This window comes from Penicillium angulare (assembly GCF_028827245.1).
Source record: "Penicillium angulare strain IBT 27051 chromosome Unknown utg000005l_segment0_segment0, whole genome shotgun sequence".
Classification (NCBI taxonomy): Eukaryota; Fungi; Ascomycota; class Eurotiomycetes; order Eurotiales; family Aspergillaceae; genus Penicillium; species Penicillium angulare.
In genome coordinates this window covers 4,671,981-4,688,054 of record NW_026623164.1, presented here as the reverse complement: position 1 = coordinate 4,688,054, position 16,074 = coordinate 4,671,981, and the positions used below count along the sequence as shown (strand labels likewise).

Here is a 16,074-nt window from a genome sequence, read left to right as displayed (position 1 = left end):
TCAGGCTCTCCTCGAAATGACTGCTATGTGATATTCAAATACTGTAATGCAACTGGGCAGGATAACAGGTAATAGGTTCTCCGCCCCAGAACTTGAATGATATTATCAACATGATTGGCGAGCATACATCCCCACTCCACTATGTATATTTAGCCCAGGTTATTCTCCCACACGTAAATAATGCAAGGAATGCCTTACATTGTTCAATTACAGCCATTCGCGACGTTGTACACACTATATTTTCTTGAACAATAATTCACAATACCCGTGGGATCTTACCTCAGAGAGTTGAATGTGTTTGAAGCTGCTACAGGAACGACAAGGTTCGTAGCCCTCATAGTGGTTAATGACTGTGTATGTTAATTTCTAGGAAGGCAGAACATCAAAGTTATTAAATCTCGTGGCTGCCCTTGGGTAGTAGGTATCGGCAGTTCTGCTCTGAAGATTACTGCAGAAACCTTGGAAGCTTTAATCCTGAAGATTACTAGCACATTCGAGCATAAATTAACTTCACGGTACGGAAAATTTGGCGGATCGCATGTGAACTGTGCTATTCCATCTTTACGAGCATCCTCCTCATCATGGCTAGTGAGCGCCAAGACATTCCTGCGTGCATGATCGGCTCCGCGTGTCGATTTACTGGAAATGCTAGCTCTCCTTCCAAGCTTTGGACGTTGCTACGAGATCCAAAACCTGCGGCAAGCAAAGTTCCAGCTCTTGAAGGGTACTATCATGAGTCGGCATTGTATCACGGCCATGCGAATGTGAAAGAGGCTTATCTCTTAGCTGAAGATGCAGCGCACCGAAAATTTGATGCCGCCTTCTTTGGCATCAAACCCTCTGAGGCAAATGTAATGGACCCGCAGATGCGTTTGCTTCTTGAGACAGTATACGAAGCGCTGGAGGATAGCGGACAAACTATTCACGAACTCCGAGGCTCGGACACCGCCGTATATGTCGGGCAGATGGTAAATGATTACGAGCTAATCATGTACCGAGATCATGAGAACCTGGGCAGATATCACGCTACCGGCACGTCGCGGGCGATGCTCTCAAATCGAGTGTCTTATTTCTTCGATTGGCACGGCCCATCAATGACCATTGATACGGCATGCAGCTCGAGCCTGGTTGCTCTGCATCATGCGGTTCAGCAATTGCAAGCAGGTCATTCCCGCGTGGCTGTCATTGCAGGATCCAATCTTATATATGATGCGGGCACGTTCATTGCCGAGACCAATCTGCAAATGCTGTCACCCAAAGGCCAATCGCGTATGTGGGACGCAAGTGCTGATGGCTACGCGCGCGGGGAAGGAGTTGCTGCTATTGTGCTCAAGATGCGCGACACCGCCGAGGCCGATGGAGACAATATCGAGTGCATTATCCGTGGGACGGCTATTAACCAAGATGGCCGGACACCTGGGCAGACAATGTAAGTGTATAAGCAACCAGGCGGACGGAAAGCTTTCTTACCTTATTTCAGGCCAAGTGCAACTGCGCAGACACAACTCATGCGAGACTGCTATGCCCGTGCTGGGCTGGACCTGAGAAATGCAGCAGAGCGTCCTCAGTATTTTGAATGCCATGGAACAGGGGTAAGCTCAATTCTTGAGTGTCACCGTGTCGTGAATAAATAAATCTAACAAAGATCACTTTATCAGACTCCGGCCGGCGACCCGATTGAGGCGGAAGCTATCAGTACCACCTTCTTCCCAAATAAGGAAAGCGTCCACGAGCCTCTGTGTGTCGGCAGTATTAAGACCGTTGTCGGCCATACGGAAGGAACAGCAGGCATTGCTGGACTGCTCAAGGCATCACTTGCCCTGCAAAATGAACAAATCCCCCCTAATCTCCTCTTCGAAACTCTGAATTCCCGCATCGAGCCCTTTTACGGTAGCTTACACGTGCCAACTGTGCTGACGCAATGGCCGTCCATTGCTAGTGGCTGCCCTCGCCGAGCAAGTGTCAATAGGTAAGATCATATTGATTATCGCTTTTGATGTTCTGTTTCATGGACTAACTTCACATATGTGATAGCTTTGGCTTCGGGGGCACCAATGCTCATGCAATTCTCGAAAGCTACATCCGTCCAGCAAAACTTCAATTGGGCCAGCATAACCCATTTGCATCAACCGTATATATTCCTTTTGTTTTTTCAGCGTTCTCAGAAACTTCTTTAAAATCATATCTCGTTCTGTTTATGGATTATTTACGCCAAAAAAAGACCACACATGAGCTCAGAGACATTGCCTACTCATTGGATGCTCGGCGGACGCGTTTTCAGGTCAGCTCAACTATCAGCGCATCCACTGCTGATGAGCTATGTGCAAATATCGAAAAGAAGCTCGAATTGTCACGCGATGACTCCGACTATCGCGTTGGAGTGAGAGATATGCACCAAGCAGCAGAGCATAGAAAGCCTCGGGTGCTGGGGGTATTTACAGGACAGGGAGCGCAATGGGCCCAAATGGGACGGGAGCTGATAACTACCTCCGCTGTTGCAAGATCCATTCTTGGGGGCCTTCAAAAACGACTTGATCAGCTTCCCGATACTGATCGCCCCACCTGGTCACTCGTTCAAGAACTTGAAAAAGACGCATCCTGCTCGCGTGTAATGGAGGCGACCTTTGCACAGCCTCTATGCACAGCGATTCAGATCCTTCAAGTAGATCTGCTACGCGCTGCAGGTATTCAATTTAACGCTGCTGTTGGTCATTCTTCTGGTGAGATTGCGGCTGCCTATGCGGCGAGTTTGATTTCAGCAGAGGATGCTATCTGCATAGCTTATTACCGTGGTCTACATTCATCGTTGGAAAAGGAGATTGACCAAAAGCCTGGAGCCATGATGGCGGTAGCGACATCTGCTGAGGATGCCGCGGAGCTCTTAAAGTTTTCCGAATTTGAGGGCCGGGCTTGTGTTGCGGCAATTAATTCAGCAACGAGTGTAACAATTTCCGGAGACCAAGATGCCCTCGAAGAAATGAAGGTTATTTTCGAAGACGAGGGTAGACAAGTTAAATTTCTCAAAGTTAACAAAGCCTACCATTCTCATCATATGATTGAATGTTCTGTCAAATATCTTGAATCTCTTGGAGCTTTGAACATACAGGTGGGTCCTGGCAGCCAAACAACTTGGTTCTCCAGTGTTTATGAATCGGGATTGAAAGACTTCAGCTTGTTGGAGGGACCATATTGGGTTGATAACATGGTCAAGCCAGTACTTTTTATGCAGGCTGTTGAGGGCGCTTGTGTCGCCATAGGGGATTTCGACTTAAGCATCGAACTAGGTCCACATCCAGCTCTCAAGGGACCAGCTCTCCAGACCATAGGAGAAAAACTTTCACAAATAATTCCATACACTGGTCTTTTCAAACGCGGAGTCTCTGCAATTACCTCTCTCTCAGAAGGCCTTGGATGCTCCTGGACTCACCTTGGCCAGGGGGCAGTCAATCTACAAAACTATGATAAGTTTATATCCAACAATTTGAGTTCTAAATTGATCAAAGGACTTCCCGGGTATGCATGGAATCATGAAAGTGAATACTGGCATGAGACGAGATATGCCAGAGCAATGCGCATGCGACCCGATCCAGTACACGATCTGTTGGGTCATTTAACTCCAAACAGCACCGATCAAGATATGCAATGGCGTCACTTTTTGCGTCTATCTGAGCTTAAGTGGCTGGATGGGCACAAGCTACAGAACCTTGTGGTCTTTCCAGCTGCCGGTTACATTGTCAGTGTGGTAGAAGCAGCCATGCTACTGTGCAAAAATGCTTCCGTCACTTTGATTGAAATTCTCGATGTCGACATTGGCTCAGCCTTAGTTTTTGAAAACGACGATATCAGCATCGAGGTAATACTGTCCCTTACAGACATCTCCAGACGAGAAAACAAGGCAATAGAAACAAACTTCAAGTATCACGCCACCTCAGGAAAAGACAACGACTCGCTTAAACTCAAAGCCAGTGGCCGGATGCGAATTCACTTGGGCGAAGCCTCTCGTACGGCTCTTCCTCCTCGTCCTAAAAGGCAACCAAACTTAATTCCAGTCAGTGAGGAGAGTTTTTACGAATCCACTTTGGAATTTGGGTACCAATATAGTGGTCCATTTGCCTCGCTAGAAAATATCAAAAGGAAACTCGGCGCCGCAACAGGTTCCATCTCCATGACAGAATTGTCTAGTTGTCTCATTCACCCTGGAGCACTAGATGCTGCCTTTGTACGTTGATCACTTCTCATTTATATTCATAGAACGATGCTTACTGAGATTGCAGCAATCCACTTTTTTGACTTACGCAGCCCCTGAGGATGGTTCTTCCAAGTCGATGTATATTCCGAGAAGGATTCAACGACTTGCCTTCAATCCAGATCTCTGTACGCACGCTAAAAATGACCGAACAGCGCTGGACTTTCATTCAACCCAGCCTATCGGATTTCCACATGTCAACATGCTATGCGATATTGATATTTTCCCTGGCAATCTAGGCAATGCGATGATTTGCGTACAAGGATTGGAATGCGTCCCATTTCCCAGGCTGACGGCTAGGGATGATAGAGAGGCTTTTTCTAATGTTGTTTGGGATGTTCTTGAACCCGACGTTCAAGCTCTAACGTGGAGCCACTCGCAAAGTTCTGAACCATTGGAGCTACCTAGTCTGCTCGAGAGGGTTGCGGGCTCTTATCTGCGAAAATTTGAAAAAGAAGTACCAGAAAATCACCCATCAAGACATGAGGGCCCGTATAGGGGTTTATTACAATACTCCTCTACAGTGTCGCAGACCGCGCAGGTAGATTGCGAATATGATACACCGGAAACCCTGGCTGCAATGTGCGAGCCATATGTCGATAGCGTGGACATGAAGCTGGTCCTAGAATGCGGAAAGAATCTGAAAGATATCGTTCTGGGTGAAATGCCTACCAACCCCGTGTCCGCTTTGATGAAAGAGTGGTATAAGAATGGCTCTGGTTTACAACCCTTCTTCAGTTGTTTGGCTCAAATAATGAAGCAAATCGTGCACAGATACCCTCAGATGCACATACTTGAGGTTGGGCCCGAGGTGGGAACGGCTACAGACATCATTTTAGCAGAAATCGGTCCAAAATTCGCATCTTACACTATCACTGCCTCGACAGACGTTTTACTCGGTCCTCAAAAAGCCTTTCCCGACTCATACAAGGAAAAGGTCTCAACTAAATTGTTGGACCTTTCAAAGAATCCACGGGAACAAGGCTTCGCTGAACGGTCATTTGATGTGATCGTGGCGTCTCTTATTTTACATCAAAGTCCAGATTTCGAGAAAGCCTTGAAGAACGCACGACGTCTACTTAAGCCAGGTGGCTATATAGTTGTACTCGAGTTGCGGCCTTCTCTTCCTGACTTCCTCCGTGTTGTCTTCAGTGCCTCCTCTCACCAGTCGTTGAACGCTGAGGAAGGTAGAGCCTCGTCTCCGGCTATTACACTGCTGGAATGGGATACTTTGCTACACAAAGCAGGTTTTTCGGGGGTTGATACCAATACTGTGGAAAACATTGACACTGACGTGCCGTTTTGTGTCTTTGCATCACAAGCCACGGACGACAAAATTGCTTTCCTTCGCGATCCCCTTTTAACCCAATTACCTGCTTCATCAGCTGAGACAGTAATAAAAAGCCTTTTTATACTGGGTGGGAACAGCTTAAAAACCTCTAGGCTTGTATGTCAACTCTCAGCAGTGCTCAAGGGATATTGTGACAACATTCAAATAGTACGCTCGTTCGATCTTGTCGGTGTTGAGCTTCCACCGCAAGCAGTGATTTTAAGCCTGGTCGATTTAGACACAAGCGTTTTCAAGGAGCTCGACGAGACCAAATGGGGGACCTTGAAGAAAATAGCTTCCCATACTGGGACCCTAGTGTGGGTCACGCGGGGCCGCCTTGCGGATAATCCACATGCCAATATGGTGTTGGGTATAGTTCGCAGCGCTATTCGCGAAAATCCAACTCTGGATTCCTTGTTATTGGAAATTGAAGACTCTCAAAGGGTTCAGCACACCGTTATTGCGGAAGCAATTTTACGCCACAAGGTTTCATCTCAGTGGCGAGAACTTGAAGACGCCAACTTCACCGTTGAAAACGAGTTGGTCCTTGACAGAAAAGGCCGACTTCTGATCCCTCGACTCATGATGAATGATGAGATGAACGACCGTTATAACTCTAATTTGAGAGAGATCCGTCGATCGGCTCATTCCGGTACTGATAATATCGGTATATCGATGTCTAAGTCTGGTTGGGATGTCGCTTTAGAACCTTGCGTGTCCCGACAGCTGCGGATCACGCACTCATTGCTCTCGCCAATCAGACTTGCTAATTCGGGCTGTGTGTATCTGGGACTCGGTATTGACACTGTCTCTGGTGAGAAGAAAATGGCATTATCATCCGAGAACGTTTCTTTTCCTTGTCCGCTACCGGAACTGTCAATCTCTGTCAATATTTCACCAGGCTCAGAGGCTCGCTTTTTGTGGCTGACAGCCCATTACTTGATTGCATCCACCATTCTGAAAGGACTCTCCCAAGGTGATAAAGTGTTGATTCATGAACCCAGTCTGGAATTGTCGAAGGCCGTAACCGACAAGGCGGCATTCCTTGGTGTTAAGGTTATCTGTATAACCACGAACAATGAAGCTCCATCGAATTGGGTCACCCTCCACCCGTTTGCTTCACAGAGGACTGTATCTCGCATTGCAGATGAAGATTGTTCAGTATTCGTCGATATGGTACCCCATGGAGAAAGCAAGTTTGTTAGAGATCTCATCATGGCAACTCTTCCAGCTTACTGTAGGAAGGAAAATCTAGGATCACTGTTTGGACCGCACTCTTGGATCCCGTCGAGTCCACAAGTTGAGGAAATACACAAAAGTCTTTTCAAAGCTGTCTCATGGGCTTCTGACATGCTTGATACGTGTCAGTCCGAGCACATGGCCACCGTCGCAATCGATGTTGTTCATGAGACTGGCAATCAACGAGAGCCATTTACCATCATAAGATGGGACATAGCCTCTGAGGTCCCAGTTAAAATTCAGCCTGTCGACAGATTGGTGTTACTCTCCAACAAGAAGACTTATTGGCTTGTCGGGCTCGCTGGGGGGCTTGGTTTATCTCTGTGTGAGTGGATGGTACAGCGAGGCGCACGACATTTTGTTATCTCCAGTCGCAACCCCAATGTTGAAAGAGCATGGTTAGACGACATGCACACAAAAGGAGTCCAAGTGAAAGTCTCACCCTGGTAAGTGAATCTCCCGATACACAGCATGGATTTTGTGACTAACGACTTACAACTAGTGATCTCACGCAAAAGGACCAAGTAGAGGGAGTCTACGCTGATATAAGCTCCAGTATGCCAGTCATTGGTGGAGTCTGTCAGGGTGCCATGATTTTGGAGGATACAGCTATTCGGAACATGACGCTAGATCAATTCTTACGAGCCACGAAGCCAAAGGTTGACGGCAGCTTATTCTTGAACGATATTTTCCAAGAGAACACACTGGATTTCTTTATACTCTTCTCATCTGTGTCATCTGTTATTGGGAACCCTGGGCAAGCAAACTATTCAGCAGCCAATACATTCATGTCCAGCATTGCCGAACAGCGTAGGCAACGTGGTCTTGCTGGATCAATCATCGACCTCGGCTTTGTTGTGGGAGTGGGCCACGCGACCCAGACCAATCGTGACAACGGCGTGGGGAGATTGACACTTCGAACAGGAGGTTACATCCCTACATCTGAGAGAGACTTACATCAGCTCTTTGGAGAAGCTGTGCTTGCAGGGAAGCCGGGGTCCAGTGGCCCTATCGAGCTTGTCTCAGGGCTGCAAAAGATTAGTCGACGGGCAGAAGAACGGCCAGTTTGGGAAGCATGGCCACGTATGAGCCACTTTATCGAGGATCCTGAAGAAGATAAAAGCATGTCAAGCTCTGGTGTCGACGCTAATATCCCAATCAAGACACGACTTACGGAAGCCCGAAACCGCGGGGAGGTCTTGAAAATTGTTTGGGATGCGTTTGTTCGCAAGCTCCAATCCGTGTTCCAAATAGACACCACCGGCTCTACCAATGCTGAGCTGGGCGCTATGCAGTTGGACCAAATGGGAATTGACTCTCTGACCGCTATAGAAATTAGCAGCTGGCTCATGAAAACCTGCGCAGTCAACATCCCCGTTCTCGAAATCCTCAATGGCAGCTCTGTTGATGGACTAGTCGATACAGCAACGGACATGATTCCATCACATCTTACTCCAAAGATAGAGCGATGTTCTGCCGCGGAACCCAACTCCGAAAGACCTACCCCTAGCGAGGATGTTTCTAGTAGTTCCGACGGGGCCACTAATAGTCCTTTTGAATCTGCTCAAATGGACCCCTCCGACGCGGGGTCCTCATCGGATCAGGAATGCGTGACTACCACACACTCTAAACCAAAGATTCTGAAGTCGGTCCCGGTTTCGTTCACGCAAGCGAGATTTTACCCTGCTGGTCTTTCCTTGAAAGACAAAGTGGGGTTCAACCATATTGCATGGGCTCGTGTTGTCGGGGAAATAAATCCAAATAGGCTGCAACGGGCCTTATATTCTCTCACACAGCAGCACGAGATATTGAGAACTGCATTCTTTGACCAAGGCCAAAAACAGATGCAGCACATAATGGATACTAGCCCTATCTGTTTGGAGTATAAAAAGATTCAGGACGATAATGAGGCGAGCGAAATGGCAGATTTCATTCAAAAGACACACGTATATGACATAGCAAGAGGCGAAACAATGAGAATGATACTACTGTCTCGATCAGCGACAGTGAACTTTCTCATCATGGGGCTACATCCTCTGATCCTTGATGCAACGTCCATTCAAGCATATTTGAGATGGCTTTCGTTTCACTACACCTCTCACGACACAGTGCCTCGGGTGAAGCAGTTTGCGGAGTCTTCAGAGCAAAGACACGCGGACTACATCTTAGGTAAATTTGAGCCTGAGCTGAAGTTCTGGCGCAACGAGTTTAAAACTCCAATAGAGGTGTTGCCCCTATTGTCGTTATCTATAGTAAAGGAGCGGCCAGAATTGACAGCACTCCGGAATACCCGGTCCTCTCTAACAATAGACGTCGAAACCAAACAGCGTATTTTCGAAATATGTCGTCACCTGCGGGCCACGCCATTTCATTTCTACCTAGCAGCTCTTCGAGTTTTGTTACTTCGGTACACCGCCCATAGTGACAAAAACGAGGATGTGACGATTGCTGTTGCAGAAAACGGAAGAAGCTACAATACTGAGGAGATGGATGTTCTTGGACCCCTTTATAACATCGTGCTCGTGCGCCTTCTTGCCCAACAATCCACAAGATTTGAGACCTTATTGGAAGCTACAAGAGATAAAACATATGCGGCACTAGCAAACTCCAAGCTACCCTACCCAGTGCTTGTGAAAGAGTGAGTTCCTATGTGACCCAAAATCTTGCGAAATGCTAACTAATCAATTCTTTCAGGCTCGGTTCTCAGCACGTCACGGAGGACTACCCTTTCGTTCATGTTTTCGCCGACTACCGCACGGGGCAGAGCACTTCGATGAAATTCGGTGAGAATAATGAGCTAATCATGATGGACTATGACTTCAATGTCCCTTACGACGTTTCCCTTGACACGATTGACAATCCGGGGGGTGAATGCATCCACTACTTCCTCTTGCGAAGTGATCTTTTTGGAAGAGATGAAGCAGATAGGCTTGCTAGAAGCTATAAAAGCTTGATTCTTGCTTTTGCACAGCTGCCAGCGATGACTCTTGGTCAAGCGGATATGTCTGATCTCTCCTAACAGGCAATTTCTTGGTAAGACAGTGTACTTTATCCAAGATGTTTCATTTATCTTCTTGAATGTTCTGTTTCTCTGTTTCTCTGTTTCTCCCTTTGTTGTTCGTTGTTTGTGGTTCTTTGGTTTTGGTTTTGATTGTGGGCGGTTTCGGCAGACCTCAGTCTCAAAATATTTCTCTCTGTCCATATTTTCTTGCTCTACTCCGCTTCTCTAGGTTAAATTGTAGAAAGTAGTAGAATGTTATGATGGAGATAGCTGATGTCACATCTACATGTGGAATGTAGTACACGAACGGACCAATCAGAGACCAGAGCAATCAAACCAATCATATCATCCCAGAATCCATTACGGCCCCACCAGTGCCCAGGCCAAGTGCATGTGCCCGTGCCCGTGGGCGGGGTGCGACGATCAGCCCTGGAGGACTGTCACCGTATGTATCGTCACCACCTCGGTAGTAATATTGTAATCAACGTTTCAACATCCCTGCATCTTTGGAATACCAAACAAAGAAATGCACCTGCCCAGGGAAGTACCACGTCACACGGGGAAACTCCGGACCGGGGCAAACCGACCATGATAAATGACCCAAGCTGTTGCCTTCCAAGGTTGTTCAGAATCAAAAACCGACCCCCGTGGATTCATTATATCTCTGCAGCTTTCACAACCTCAGCTCTCCTTTCTCGCCATTCCAAGAAACTTGATCTCACAATCTAGAGCACCCAGTCCAGGAGAACCCCACCATGGCGTCAGACAAAGCTGTTAGAGTTCCCCCTTCTTTCTCTGAAGCCATAAAGGTTGAGCAGCTGAGCTCTCACGCATATCAAGTCAGCCTCAGCAAAGACTTCTCTGTTGGTGCAGGTACTTAGCCACTTCCATTTTGACCCCTAGTTTCGTCCCTCTCTGCATTACTGTCCATGTCGCTGCGACGGACACATAATCACAGCAACTCTTCTGACCTTGACCAATCTAGTCCCCAATGGCGGTTACACATCTGCATGTATGCTCGCAGCAGCAAAGATTCATCTTGGTCCACGTGACCAGCCCGATACCCTGACTGCACATTTCGAGTTTCCAAACCGGGCGTCGACCGGGCCTGCCATTGTCATAATCGAGGATGTCAAGCTTGGCAAGCAAGTCTCCACCCTCCACCTAACACTCTGGCAGGGTGGTCTCCTTTCCCAAGCGCCATGGATCGACCATTCCGTTTCACGACGGGTGATACTTGCCTACACTACTCACACGAATCTGCGCACATTCTCCGGCACCTCAATGCCCACAGGTTACGAAGTAACCCCAGCTGCTGAACTCCCCTCCGTATCTGATTTCGAGGCTCTGAAGACTAACGGCGCCGACGAAGCTTGGGCACTGCAGAAGCTTCCGAAGGCATACGCCGCTATGATGCCGTCATTGGCTAGGTGGCAGTTTTATGTTCCTCGCAAAGAACCGTTGAGCCCCGGGGTGCTGGATATGTGGATTCGGCTCGATAGCGGTGAACCCATCACACAAAGCACACTAGCATACGTAGTTGATACATTCCCGCATAATATGCATACGTTCTTGGCGGCTCCGGCACTGCGTGAGCTTCTGAATGCGCCCCCTGAGCGGTCCGGTGATTCCGATGTGAAAGAGACCCGGGAGAAAGATCAGCAGCGCTCTGAGCTGTGGTTTCCAACTGTGGTTATGAATATGGAGGTTAAGACGGCTCTTCCGGATGAAGGAGTTGAGTGGTTGGCTGTTCGAGCGTCATCGAAGCAAATCAAAGATGGAAAGTTCGATATCGAGGTTCTTGTGCGAGATGCTGATGGAGAGATCATTGCATTGAGTAACCATGTTGCGATGATTGTTAATATTGTGCGGAATACTGGGAAGAAGGGAAAGTCTAAGGCATCCTTGTAGTTCTATTGATTTTATCGTTGATTAAGGTGGATAGACCCCAGCTCATGGCAATTTATATGGAAAGCAAGGACAGCATACCTTGATCATGAAGCACGTCAGCCTAGTACCTTTGTCAGCCACTAAGATCCCCTCCAATTCGACACCGACATGGATGTTGCTAAATTATCGCTTAGACACTAGTGTCAACAGAGGAAGATATCACATTATCCCTTATTACAACTTGATGTTGAGTAGAGACATTGAATACTATTTAGACTACTAATGCTCTTATAACTTTTTTATTATATCAATTGCCTGGCCGGTTTACTCCGCCATAGTATGTGAAGTTTGAAATAAGTATCATTTGCTTTCATAGTTACAATTCCGCCAGCTGAAAAATACAAGTAACGCCCTCATAACAGGTCATCAGAAACATGTCATCTGTTTTACTCAGAGTCACTGTCAAGTACAAATCCACCTCGCATACGACGAGGTGGCACAACAGGAGCGTCCTCTAACTCGTCATCAGAATCGTTCTTGGATTCCGAGGGCCTTGGCAGGGGATTGCGTCTGAACGCAAGATCATCATCAAAATCCATATCATCCTCTGCAGATGTCAGAGGTGTGTCCTCATCCTCACCAGCGCCATGGCTTGTGGAAACTTCCTGTTGAGAGCGAGGCGATTGGTCTTGAACATCCGCCATAAGGATATCATCATCCCCATCACTCTCAAGGCCACTCTCAGCAGAGTCGGATCCACGACGCTGTCGTTTCGATTTACCGGCAGCAGAGATTCCTTCGTCGCTTTTGCGTTTACGCACGCTTGCCTTTTTCTTGCCCTTTGCGGTTGACTTTTCAACAATTCCAGTTAGGAGGGCGTGTTTGACATTCGCCGCTTGGGCTTTTCGTCGCTCTTCTTCGAGGCGGAAGAACTCTTGGTCTCCTTCCGCGTCACTTTCTTCGTCACTTGGGTGGATGAAAAGATCACTCTTAATCTTTTGTTGGCGAGCCAAAGTATTGGTGAGACGTAATTGTCGGCGGGCTTCCAGTGTTTCGTCATCCAAAGACTCATGTTCAGTTTCATCAACCTTCTTACTCTTCTTCTTTCGTTTCTTCTTCAGATCATCCAAGGCGTTGGACTTAGATCGAGGATTTGGAGGGAACAAGATCCCATCCGGAACAACATCTTCTCCCTCTGACTCTGACCCAAATTTGACACCAAGATTCTCGTGGACCCCGCTATTTCGCCCGCTATTGGTTTCTTTGCGTTTAAGTAGGGTACGAGGGTCTTCATCGGTACCCTCCGGTATCGGATTGACAATGGTCTGGTGAATATTCGAAATGGTTTCGCGCATCTCACTAGCAGTCAAGTTCGGTGGGATCACCCATGAGGCTCCAGGAACGTCTTCTACTCCGAGCCTTTCAAATCCAACTATGCCCATGAGGAGTCGGAGTTTGGCGTTTGAGAACATGGCATTCTGGCAGAATTCGTCGGCAGCTTTCACATCTATATGAAATAATATGGTTAGGATGAGACAAAAAGAGCATATAAGTGACTGGAGAACATACAAATCATGGGATTGGGGGCGCTAGTAGCGTCAGGGTTCTCTGCTCGACGTTCTTCATCCTGAACACCCCAAGACTCTCTTTCAGAGGCAGCGGAGCTCAAGACGTCAATGACCCATTTCGCGAGATCTGCCCGTCCATCAAGAGCAAGAGCACCAGCCACAATGTTCTGTTTTGCTTGCGATGATAATTCCTCCTTCATAGTGATATCTAAATCTGCTGGCGCGCGCCTAGGTGTAGATATGGTCTGCTTTTCATGGCCATACTCCAGATAGAATGCACTAGAGTTCATTTTGCTAAACAACAGCTCCGTAATCATAACAGGGCGTTGATCAATCTTCTTAACGACGCGTCGAATGAGCTGACGAACCAACTCTTCCCATTCTTTAAAGACAGACGTACTTGAGGCCATCCCTCCAGGTCCCTTTATCATCCGATTAAAAAGGTTGATGATGTCCAAGCGGAAAAGTAGAACGCTCATTTCTTGCTTGAAGGCAACGCGATAGAAGTAGCGATGAGCACGTTTTAATTGCTCTGAGCTCAATTCTCGGTAGAACTCGGTAAACGCAATGAACGTGTCAACACATTTTTGATTGCAAAACTTGGCTGCGAAGCGCCTGAAGTCAAAACCTCGCTCCTTCACAACCTGGGCGGGGTCCACCAAGTCCTCATCTTCAGAGTTCTGTTCGTCGTCTTCTTCATTAGCGCCACCGGGCGCACTGGCTTGGGCGGCCTTCTTCTCTTTGCGCCTCGCCTTTCGTCGGCTTCTGATTTGCATGTCCGCATTCTCCTTAGAGTATCGCTCAAGCATGCGCAGGAATACATGCGCAAGCTCCGTGGCTGCATCAAGATAACCGAACCCCTGATCCTTATAATCACGTACGATGGAGATAACTCTGTCATGAGTTGTCTCTTCGTAGAAAATGCGGTTCTGAATATTGTCCGCGATCTCTTGGTCTTCTTCGATTGGCGATGCAGCCATTTCTTGAACCATCAACAAGATCTGTGTGAAGCAGCGCATCTGCGCTGTCAAATCTTCCCACTCTTTGTTATCGAGACTCTTTTGCATGCCACGATTCAAAGATACAAACGTCTCTTGGTTCAAAACACCGGCCACCAGGCCATAACTATCTGGCTCCACTTGCTTGCCTGACTTGCCACTTTGTGCGTTCTTCTTCGCCTGCCGAGTTCGTCGTGCACGTTCAGCTTCTAGGAACCAGCTTACTGTGTAGAAGTATTGGCGGGAATTGATTTCCAGAATTCGCTCTGCTTCGCGCTCAATCGCTCTTCGAAGATGGATGAACAAAGGATTGAAACCAGAGTCGAGGAACTCTTCTACAAAGGCTCGAAGATTTTTGGTTGCGGATGATGACAGATAGGCAGGCATGTTGAAGTTGTTGTTCTGAACAGCGTCTTCCTGCTTGCGACGAGGGCGGGGTTTGTTCCATTTTTTGCTCTGGTCCATTTTGTGAAGGGTGGTTTTATCGTCACGCAAGACATCTTGTCCGGAAACTGTGGATACCTTTGCATCGTCGCGTTTGACCCAAATCATAGTCCCAAATCGTCCATGTCGGGTTGGTGCGCGTTTGGTGATTTCTCTGCGTGATTGGCGCTCCTTCTGTAGAAGATCACCTAGCTCGTCCGTTCGCTTCACTGTTCTCTGGTCATCGTCCATGAACAGCTTCTCAACATTGACACCTTTAACAAGGTGAAATAGAATTTCCAATAGTACCACATCCTGCAAGTTGAAGTCGTCACCAACGTTTGAGCACATGGTCAGGATGAGGGCGAATACATCCTGTTCATGGAACACATCGATTGTAGTGGACCTTGACGTTTCCTCTTCGTCACCATCGGCGGCGAGACGTGCATTGGTAGAAATTATGGCAATATTTCGAAGAAAATAGAGCAGCAGCTTCAGGATACCCTCGTCTCGTGCTTCACGCTCGGATCGGGGCATGGCCATGCTAGGAAGAGCAATGCTGATGATACTGTGTAGGATGTTGGGGCCGCTATTTCGAAGAATACCTCGCTTGTATTGAACCTGTGCTTGCTGGATGTAGGGTGCGTGGCGGTGGTGATTCACGGTCATCTGGCTATGGAACTCGACGGGCCATGTTAACGGCACAAGAAGTTCCACTGTGTATAGATTAGCTGCCTGTTCTTCGACATCAAAACTCGTCAAATAAGCACATACAGCATGCTAGAGCAATACGTGTCATATGCTTGCCCTTCTTCTCGCTGGACCCCCAGAGCGAAAGAATCGGAAGTAGGTCGCCATTCACTACATTCGCTTCTCCGAGACACCGTGCCACGTCCATTCGGTTATTCTTTTCGTCATATAATTTCAACCATCGTTTAATATCGCGTAGACACGCTATGGCGTCATCACCCAAGATATAGCGCTCCGCGTCTTCGCCATTGAAACCTCCCAGCTAGAGATCAAATTCGTGTTAGTACGCGTGTAAGCATTTTTAAGATCAGGGATGCAACTTACGGCGGTGACCAAGCTGTAAACATAAATACGAACATCTGGGTCGACGACCTGGACCTCATGGCCCACGGCTATGGGCGCCTGCTCCATAATGAGTGACTTGTGTTCCAATGTTCATCAAGTTCATCAAGTACAAGGGAAACGCGTACTAAACGCGTGCTCCGCCTTGTCACCGTCTCTCTTATCGTTATCTAAATTGCTTATTAATTTTTCTGCTGATTTTATGGCTCGGCGATTCGGGGGTGATTATCACCGCCTTTCTCTATAGAGAAAGAGCCGAAGATAACCGATGACGTTGGATCACACGT

General features: G+C 47.6%; 3 protein-coding genes across 3 annotated transcripts; 2 read left to right on the top strand and 1 right to left on the bottom strand.

The window, feature by feature from the left end:
- Nucleotides 1–581: 581 nt before the first annotated feature.
- On the top strand, nucleotides 582–9,834 carry N7478_009123 (uncharacterized protein; the record flags this gene model as incomplete). Its single annotated transcript, XM_056925337.1, has 9 exons — nucleotides 582–1,429; nucleotides 1,481–1,592; nucleotides 1,659–1,969; nucleotides 2,035–4,219; nucleotides 4,275–5,639; nucleotides 5,690–5,693; nucleotides 5,746–7,261; nucleotides 7,318–9,453; nucleotides 9,510–9,834. The coding sequence occupies 9 exons, from the start codon at nucleotides 582–584 to the stop codon at nucleotides 9,832–9,834; spliced, it is 8,802 nt and encodes a 2,933-aa protein (XP_056778063.1).
- Nucleotides 9,835–10,571: 737 nt separating this feature from the next.
- On the top strand, nucleotides 10,572–11,727 carry N7478_009122 (thioesterase family protein; the record flags this gene model as incomplete). The annotated part of the gene is made up of 2 exons (XM_056925336.1): nucleotides 10,572–10,689; nucleotides 10,802–11,727. The coding sequence occupies 2 exons, from the start codon at nucleotides 10,572–10,574 to the stop codon at nucleotides 11,725–11,727; spliced, it is 1,044 nt and encodes a 347-aa protein (XP_056778062.1).
- A 425-nt stretch (nucleotides 11,728–12,152) lies between these two features.
- Nucleotides 12,153–15,856, bottom strand: tof1 (putative DNA repair protein (Tof1); the record flags this gene model as incomplete). The annotated part of the gene is made up of 4 exons (XM_056925335.1): nucleotides 12,153–13,213; nucleotides 13,276–15,411; nucleotides 15,470–15,707; nucleotides 15,770–15,856. The coding sequence occupies 4 exons, from the start codon at nucleotides 15,854–15,856 to the stop codon at nucleotides 12,153–12,155; spliced, it is 3,522 nt and encodes a 1,173-aa protein (XP_056778061.1).
- Between the last annotated feature and the right edge of the window lie 218 nt (nucleotides 15,857–16,074).